At 43.6% G+C, this 9928-nt stretch overlaps 1 protein-coding gene across 2 annotated transcripts; it reads left to right on the plus strand.

The window, feature by feature from the left end:
- The first annotated feature begins 2638 nt into the window (after positions 1-2638).
- On the plus strand, positions 2639-9928 carry znf131 (zinc finger protein 131). Of its 2 annotated transcripts, none has more exons than XM_014171132.2 (9): positions 2639-2928; positions 3932-4070; positions 4268-4369; positions 6405-6549; positions 6752-6869; positions 7030-7224; positions 7416-7791; positions 8288-8418; positions 8540-9928. In XM_014171132.2, exons 2-9 carry the CDS (start codon positions 3947-3949, stop codon positions 9023-9025), a joined length of 1677 nt encoding a protein of 558 aa, XP_014026607.1. In that variant the 5' UTR covers positions 2639-2928; positions 3932-3946; the 3' UTR covers positions 9026-9928. The 2 variants fall into 2 exon arrangements, with proteins under 2 accessions (XP_014026607.1, XP_014026608.1); XM_014171133.2 differs by lacking the exon at positions 2639-2928 and adding an exon at positions 2942-3606.

Below are 9928 nucleotides of genomic sequence, written 5' to 3' on the forward strand. Positions count from 1 at the left end.
AGTCTGGTGTTTTCTGTAATGACCTTAGTGATCACTGTTTTACAGCCTGTGTTCGTAATGGCTGCTCAGTGAAATGACCTGTCCTGATTTGTCATAGACACTTGCTAAAAAACTTAAATGAGCAAGCCTTCCTTCTTGACCTGGCCTCTGTAAAATGGTATAGAATCAGCTTGATCCCCTCTGTCGAAGACACTTGGACCTTCTTTTTTGATATTTTCAGTGGTATTGTTAACAAACACGCCCCCATAAAGAAAATTAGAATTAAAAACAGGTTCAGCCCCTGGTACGACTGTGATCTGGCAGAGTTACTCCACCTCAAGAATTGCATTTGGCGAAAGGCTCAGCACACGTATACTCTCAGGCACTCAGGCTATCCGGAAAGCCAAAGTTAGTTGCTTTAAGGAGCAGTTCTCTCTCTGTGGGTCTAACCCCAAGAAGTTCTGGAAAACGGTCAAAGACACAGCTGCCCATGTCCCTTAATGCTGATGATGTGGTTGTTACTGACAACAAGCACATGGCTGAGCTCTTTAATTACCACTTCATTAAGTCAGGATTCCTATTTGACTCAGCCATACCTCGTTGCCTGTCCAACATTTCCTCATCTCCCATCCCTTCTTATGCGACTATCCCCAATACTTCTCCCTCTTTTTCCCCTGTCCCACTACAAAGTTTCTCCCTGCAGGCAGTCACTGAGTCTGAGGTGCTAAAGGAGCTCCTTAAACGTGACCCCAAAAAAACATCTGGGTCAGATGGTTTAGACCCTTTCTTCTTCAAGGTTGCTGCCCCGATCATCACCAAGCCTGTCTCTCTTTCTGGGGAGGTTCCCATTGCTTGGAAGGTAGCCACAGTTCATCCTTTATTTAAAGGGGGAGATCAAGCTGATCCTAACTGTTATAGGCCTATTTCTATTTTGCCCTGTTTATCAAAAGTGTTGGAAAAACTTGTCAATAATCAACTGATTGGCTTTCTTGATGTCTATATTATTCTCTCGGGTATGAAATCTGGTTTCCGCTCAGGTTATGGATGTGTCACTGCAACCTTAAAGGTCCTCAATGTCACCATTGCCCTTGATTCTAAGCAATATTGTGCTGCTATTTTTATTGACTTGGCCAAAGCTTTTGATACAGTAGACCATTCCATTCTTGTGGGCCGGCTAAGGAGTATTGGTGTCTCTGAGGGGTCTTTGGCCTGGTTTGCTAACTACCTCTCTCAAAGAGTGCAGTCTATAAAGTCAGAAAATCTGCTGTCTAAGCCAATGCCTGTCACCAAGGGAGTACCCCAAGGCTCGATCCTAGGCCCCACGCTCTTCTCAGAATACATCAACAACATAGCTCAGGCAGTAGGAAGCTCTCTCATCCATTTATATGCAGATGATTACGTCTTATACGCAGCTGGCCCTTCCCCGGAGTTTGTGTTAAATGCTCTACAACAAAGTTTTCTTAGTGTCCAACAAGCTTTCTCTACCCTTAACCTTGTTCTGAACACCTCCAAAACAAAGGTAATGTGGGTTGGTGAGAAGAATGCACCACTTCCCACAGGTGTTATTACTACCTCTGAGGGTTTAGAGCTTGAGGTAGTCACCTCATACAAGTACTTGGGAGTATGGCTAGACGGTGCACTGTTCTTCTCTCAGCACATATCAAAGCTGCAGGCTAAAGTTAAATCTAGACTTGGTTTCCTCTATCGTAATCGCTTCTCTTTCACCCCAGCTGCCAAACTAACCCTGATTCAGATGACCATCCAACCCATGCTAAATTACGGAGACATAAATTATAGATCGGCAGGTAAGGCTGCTCTCGAGCGGCTAGATGTTGTTTACTATTCGGCCATCAGATTTGCCACCAATGCTCCTTATAGGACACATCACTGCACTTTATACTCCTCTGTAAACAGGTCATCTCTGTATACCTGTCGCAAGACCCACTGGTTGATGCTTATTTATAAAACCCTCTTAGGCCTCACTCCCCCCTATCTGAGATATCTACTGCAGCCCTCATCCTCCACATACAACACCCATTCTGCCAGTCACATTCTGTTTAAGGTCCCCAAAGCACACACATCCCTGGGTCGCTCCTCTTTTCAGTTCGCTGCAGCTAGCGACTGGAACGAGCTGCAACAAACACTCAAACTGGACAGTTTCATCTCAATCTCGTCCTTCAAAGACTCAAACATGGACACTCTTACTGACAGTTGTGGCTGCTTTGTGTGATGTATTGTTGTCTCTACCTTCTTGCCCTTTGTGCTGTTGACTGTGCACAATGTTTGTACCATGTTGTTGTCATGTTGTGTTGCTACCATGCTGTGTTGTCATGTGTTGTTGCCTTGCTATGTTGTTGCCTTGCTATGTTGTTGTCTTAGGTCTCTCTTTATGTAGTGTTGTGTTGTATTGTATCTCTTGTTGTGATGTGTGTATTGTCCTATATTTACATTGTATTTTTATTTTATATCCCAGGCCCCGTCCCCACAGGAGGCCTTTTGGTAGGCCGTCATTGTAAATAAGAATTTGTTCTTAACTGACTTGCCTAGTTAAATAAAAATCTATATCTCAGTTAACTGTTTTTCACATGTGTATCTGCCCTCTCATTGGCTAGATAGGTCCCACTTCAAATTGCTTCCTCCTGCCTGCCTTCCATCTTTGAGGACGTATTTTTCATTATTAGCGCGGTTTGTAGATTATCTTGTCAATATAATAGGCAATCTTTGGTGTTAACTATTGACGACCAAAATGCAGAGAATCGAAAGGGGAAGGCCATATGTTGCCTAGCAACACTCCTCGGCGTCCTCTGGTGTTTGCAGTGGCTTGCGGGAATCTGAGGCCCGATTGAGTGACCGCCCTTTTTAGACAAACGAAAGTAGAGCAACGCTGCTGGAGTTGGGAGAGATATATACGCAAAAACAACCAATTAAAGCTGCGGAACCTAACTTGAGGTATGTTTTCTGATGCATGAGTTGAAATATTTCGGCCAAATGAGGTCTAAATTGGGAAATGTCTCTGGAAAAAGTGTATTTTAATGCGCGATTTGATGACGTAATTGCGATGGTCAAACTCGACATGGCGAGCGTTCACGGGCCTATTTGAAATGATTACCTAGCTAACGTTAACGGGATTCTGTATCATAAAGCGTTGGTATGATTAGATACACATTATGATTAAATGTTGATCGTTAGTTTGATTTTGCGGCCTGAATTATAGCCAGAGTAGAGCTAGAGGCCTTCCGCTGTAACTAAGCTATTTAGCTAGCGACCTACATTAGCAGTGTTCGAGAGTATCAAAACCGTGATGTATCATGGGTAAATTGACTGACGGACTAACCTACAAGTAATATTGAGTAGTTATTTATGAACCGAGGTGATTTGTAGATCTGCCTCGCCTTTAACCACTTAGCTACCTAACCACGTCCCAAGGATTCCCGATACTTCATGATGGTCCGTGCTATCATAAAAAAAACGCGTCAATCTCATGTATTATCCAAGAGAATAGTACCAATGCAAAGGAAAGAGGTCAAATTCAGCCAATCAAGCGTTTGACAGCAACGATAATCGCATTAAGTTGGCCAATGGCAATGGAAGACAGTGGGCGCGATCGACATTGCAGTATACTTTAAGGTATGGATGTCCCAAGGATCCCAGATGGCATTGATAATGCAATGTTGAGAAATCAGTCCGTCATAGCGTTATTTTCCCTCACATAAACCCACATTGGCAGATAATGATGAACATATATTCATTAGGCAACAAAATGCCCAATGAATATGTTTTTATTGAAATCAAAATGTTGAAATCACAGTACTGTCCATCATGCTGTGAGCATGTTGGTCATATTTAACAAACTTGTTTTCCCACATGTAACTGTACAGACACAGACCATTACTGGTGATGTGATCATCTGTACAGTGTGCCATCTTTGCGTGGATTTCTTCCTTGTGCCTAGGTGAGGGGCTGAGCCATGGCAGACGAGGGCGAGTTGGATTGTGGCAGTGAGTTCCCAGCCCTCTATAAAGTCATGCTGGATAAACTGAATGAACAGAGACAGTTGGACCAGTTCACAGACATCACTCTCATTGTGGATGGTAAGCTCATCCTCAATGATGCTTGTTGTTTTGCAGAAAGTGGAGGTGCAGTTTAAGGCTGTATATTTTCTTCAGATTAAACCATTTCTGTTTCACTATCATTGTGTTCAAGACAAGTGTCCACTTTGTATGAAGTATTCAATTTAATTATGTTCTGTGCTGTACCATTTATGGGCTCAACTTACTCTGGTCCGTAGGGCACCAGTTCAGGGCTCATAAGGCAGTGTTGGCAGCATGCAGTCAGTTCTTCCACAAGTTCTTCCAGGACTTCACACAGGAGCCACTAGTGGAGATTGAAGGTGTGTATTGCTCAGGGTTTCCGTTAGCCGGCAAAAGCGTTTTTTTTATATTTCTTTTTTATAAAATAAAATAAACTGTTGCCGGCCAAAAAGTTGTGCAAAATAATGCTTTTTATTCATTTATGGAAGTATCAGTCGATTGGAAATACATTTGACCACCATGCTTATAGGTTCATGTACATAATTTAGTGGAATTAAATTGGCCTGTGTGTATTTTCATTAGTCATCATGCATCTTATCCAAAACAACTATCACACGCGGACAGCATATAGAGCCTATTTTGAGCACTATTTCTCCTGCAGCTCCTCAGCTGGTTGCTGCTGGAGTAAACGTGCTTTTATAAGCCATTCATTGCACAACAATTCAAAATGCAATTGTGTGTTAAAAAACAGTTTTGGTGCAGGATTAAAAAGAGCTACTATTTTTATTTCTCAGCTGGTAATTAAAGCGCGCCTCCCATTCACAATTCAAGTGCAGGCTATCAGCGAGTCACCCACCACTTTACAATGTGAACTGGAGGCAGTATACATTTTGAAAACATACTTAATTGTTTGAAACGTGAATGTTTTATTTCCTATTATGAGGCATGTCTTGCATTGTTTCAAAGTAGCCTATCGGCAAAATCCGACCATGAAAATGTGGAGGCAATTATTTTATAAAGACTTCATAGCCGGTGTGTGAGTGTCAAGTTTGGGGATGCTTACAATTTATCCTACCATTTCTACTGTTCTGTGTGCCAGTTATGATTTTCATATGCGCATTATCATAAAAATCTGAATTAGAATGAGTTATATAAAAAATAAACTAATGTGACTAGTCACCAGCATCTGCCATATGGACACATTGATACACCTTGGTCCGTTGGCGGCTAAAGAAATTAGCGCATGGAACTCATAGCCTATAGGCCAATGCCGCAGTAGGCCTATAACTTCCATTGCTCTTTCACACTGAGGATTGGTGGTTATCGAGGGGGAGATTGTTGTAAAGATTGTTCAGATAGCTTACTGTGAGGGACTATAGTTTTAATATATTATCATTCGCAATGGATGTTTAAAAAAAACAAAAAATATTTTCCTATATTTCATTGTTCTCATGGAGCACTCCAAACAACTATGAAAAAATTGACAAATCTCGTAAATGATGGTTATGAAATAAACCAAAACTTGTTTCTCACAAGTGTAGCAGTTTGTGAACTCTGCAAACAACGTTTTTACTCCGAGAATGAGAACGATAAATGACGAATTAATACATGCATTAACAGAAATTAATGTAACCAAATAGCGGGGATTAAAGGTACATTTACTACTGGTGACATATGTAATGGGGAATTGATCCAAAAAATGATCTAAGGGAAAACAATTCACACAATGAAACAATGAATGCGCAAGAATCGATGGGAGACAGCTAAGCCGTTCTGGAGAGAGTCTCGCCTATACAGTATCTTTGCCACACACCCCTCTTCTTCTTCACTCAACATTTTAAAATTATACTCAAGATGCATTATCTTCAAACATATTTTAGATGCTTTCCACTGACAGCCGCTACTCAATAATCAGCTAGGCCTATTGCCACGCGCGCTGCCCAAATTGCCGGCTTCCCAAATAGGCATAGACCTACGAGCTTGTGATTTGAAACCAACAAGCTTGTGATTTGAAACAATCCACAGCTATAAAAAAAGTATAATGATCCTCGATTCCTCTTTGGCTAAGTCATGATTTCTGGTTAAGTATTTTATTTATTTCTATATAGACAGGAGTAATTATATAATTTTGGCATGTGTATTTCTATTTACTTCCCTATTGGACCCACCGCTATGTCATGTTCTATTGGCCAGTAAATGAAAATCTTCCTGGTCATGTTGTCCGGCGCAGAAACCCTGGTACTGCTGAACCAATGACACATCCTCTGTCTTACTGTCATATCAAGAAAATAAACAATAGCAGAAAGAGCTCTATAGCCCCAGAGAAAAGCAAAAAACAAGACTTATCACATGCTAACCCGGTACACCCATCAATGCTCTGTGTTTGTTCTCCAGGAGTGAGTAACTCAGCCTTCCGCCATCTGATGGAGTTTACGTACACGGCTACACTTGCCGTCAATGGGCCAGAGGAGATCAATGACGTGTGGAAGGCAGCAGAGTACCTCCAGATGCAGGAGGCCATCAAGGCCCTCAACAACAGGTTAGCCTGCCATTAGAACATCTGGACCCCCTTACTACTAATATAGCCCCGTACTACTTATAGTCCCTTACTACCAATATAGGATATTCCCTTTTTGGTGTTGTCTTGATTGGTTGTCATCTTTTTTTTGTTAACTGATATTTTATCCCTGTGTATTTGAACGTAGAGCACTTTGATGGAATAAAACCCTCTCTCTCCATAGCACTCCCTTCAGTCTGTCCCAGGCCCTGGCGGCGGGGAAGAGCAAGACCAAAAATAGGAAGCCAGCTGAGACTTTTAGCGTGATCACGGAGACTCTTCCGTCAGTGGTGGGGGAGCAGGTTAGAGGTCTACAGTGACACATTATGGTTGAGTTATTATGACATAGAATTATGACCTGCAAAAGTTCTAAAAAGTGTCCCAAATCCTCATCATCATCCTAATCCTCGGTCCTTTCCTCCCAATATGTGTTGCTGTGCTGACCCCAGTCTGTCCTTGCAGGTGGAGATTGAGGTGGAGATCGGGGAGGGGGCCATCGAGGTGGAGGAGACTGGTATGGAGGAGGTGGTGGATGCTGCTCGGAACGCCCAGGCTGCCTCGGACGACTCGGCCCTGGCACTGCTCGCTGACATCACCAGCAAGTACCAGCAGAGGGGGTCAATGCTGCACGTGCTGAAGAAGGAAGGACTGGAGGAGGTGAACAAAGCACTCAGTCTCTTCTAATCCGCATGTAAAAAAAACACACACTTGGACAGTGACCAACCTTGATTCAAAGCATTCATTTTAATATTATAAGGAGACTATTCTTTTGGTGACATTTCCAATCTTTCTTATTAAAACAAGTCATCGTGTGCGTGTGTGTGTGTGTGCGTGTGCGTGTGATCCAGGAGGTGGTGTCTCAGGAGGAGACAGTGACAGCTCCCAAGACTCTTGATGGCCTGGAGGTGGTCGAGGTCCAGATCTCTCAGCTGGACAAGATGTTCCGCTGCAACAAATGTGACCGCAGCTTCCGCCTCTACTACCACCTCAAACAGCACATGCGTGCGCATGTGGCCGCCCTGGACAAGCCGCATGTGTGTTGCCACTGCGGTAAGGCGTACATGCGGGAGGCGGCGCTGAAACAGCACCTGAACACGTTACATTACGAGGCAGAGGAGCTGTCGCGCAGCCAGTCCCAGAAGAAGAAGATACACGTGTGTGATTACTGTGACAAGCAGTTTGACCACTTTGGACACTTCAAGGAGCACTTACGTAAACACACCGGTGAGAATGATAATACCCAGAGGGATTCATTTAGGGTAGGGGTGTCAAACTCATTCCATGGAGGGCCAAGTGTCTGCGGATTTTTGTTTTTTCCTTTCAATTAAGACCTAGACAACCAGGTGAGGGGAGATCCTTACTAGTTAGCGACCTTGATTCATCAGTCACGTACAAGGGTGGAGTAAAAACCCGCAGACACTCGGCCCTCCAAGTTTGACACGTGATTTAGGGGTTCAAGTTCATCTGTGTCAAAGTGCCCGAGTTAACTATAGCTAGTGTTCATTTGTAGTTCCTGGGCAGGCTAAAACGGCATCCACAGCATTTCATTGCACTTATGAACAAGACTTCACTTCAATGACACCTTTTTTTTTCTCTCCTCTATGACTATGATCATGTGCATTGATGACCATGTGACCTGTTCATGTGAATGCAACCACCTCAATAGGATCTCCTGAGTTATGCATTGGATGTAATTCGTTTTTTTGGTCCCTGTGTGTAGGTGAGAAGCCGTTTGAGTGTCCAGACTGCCATGAGCGCTTTGCCAGGAACAGCACATTGAAATGTCACATGGCTGCCTGTCAAAACGGCGCCGGGGCCAAGAAGGGACGCAAAAAAGTCTACGAATGTCAGGTACGGAGAACAGTCCCTTTTTTCCCTGATTTTAATCAGGAGTCAAAATGTACTGATGTTGTGCCGATCACACCCTTGACTAGTGCACTTGCTGAGGTTTTAAAATGATCTCTCTCTCTAGGTGTGCAGCAGTGTGTTCAACAGCTGGGAGCTTTTTAAAGACCACCTGACGACCCACACAGGAGAGAAGCCCAACCACTGCACCGTGTGTGACATCTGGTTCACCCAGCCCCACGACCTGCGCCGACACCTCCGCGAACTGCACAGTGTCACAGACGACACGCTGATGACCCAGGAACTGGACATCGGTGCCATGGCAACGCAAGAGGAAGTGGCCGGGGAGGAGGACGAGGAGGGAGGCGAGAGAGAGACCCTCTTACTGGAGGACGGGATGAGGGTGGAGCATGTTACCGTGGAGCCCGTAGACGTGGTAGTCATGGAGGAAACGGACATGGTGGTGGAAGAGGTGACGGAGATGTGTGAGGAGGACGTGCAGAGACTGAAGGAGGCAGGAGTGGAGATCCGGGTGGTGCAGGTGTCAGCGGCGGGACAGGTGAACTCTGAGATCCAGGTGGAGGAGGAATCACAACAGACTGTGGATGTATGAAGGAGGAGCGGAACTCCATCTAAAATCGTACCCTGTTCCCCGTAAATACAGTACCTTGGCTTTGACCAGAAGTAGTGCACTGTATGAGGAAAAGGTTTTATTTGAGATGTGCCTGTTGGTTATGGTCAAACTGGAAAAGCTCCACCTCCTCACCCTGTATGACTAATAGGGTAACGGACAGAGACAAGTATTTGAAGTTGCTCACATTTTTTGATTATATTTATTTAGAACCTGCTGTCAGCATGGCTCTGTCTTCTCTCTGTGTGTCTGTGGCAGAGATATACCTGCTGAATGCACTTACACTGACCCTGTTCAAGGTTTTGTCACAGACCAATCAAAAGCTTTCTTTCTTTTTTGCTTTCTTTCTTTTTTGTACATTTTTTTTACATTTTAGCATGTACATTTGAAATGATCAAAATTAATTTGCCAAGACAATATGCAATCCATGAAGATCCCTACTCCGTTAAATGTTTTCACTAGCAGACGCCAGTTATTGATTGGAATGCACAGTCTGTTTCACTGTCATACAGCTGCAGACATTAATGATGTGCCTCACTGCTGTTGCCCAGTTGGAATCCATCTGAAGCACAGATCTGTTGAAAGATCATTCCGCACTTGACTAAAGAGCATGTTTTTGATGGTGCCCATGCCCTAACTGATGAAAAAATAATAATAATGCTTTAATATTTTAATAAAAAGATAATGGCTGTTAGTGTACGTATGTTTTCTGGTTTCTGCCCACTAATTCCCCTGCTCGTCAACCTCTTTCCTGTTCTGACTGCAGCGCAGCCCTGTTCCCACAAGACATTGGGGTTTATGTACGACACTGTTATGAGTTATGTTATTAAGAAACAGAAGTGAGAAAGTATTAAAAGCTAACACGTTTTTTATTTTACAAATGTT

Source organism: Salmo salar, chromosome ssa24 (assembly GCF_905237065.1).
Source record: "Salmo salar chromosome ssa24, Ssal_v3.1, whole genome shotgun sequence".
Classification (NCBI taxonomy): domain Eukaryota; kingdom Metazoa; phylum Chordata; class Actinopteri; order Salmoniformes; family Salmonidae; genus Salmo; species Salmo salar.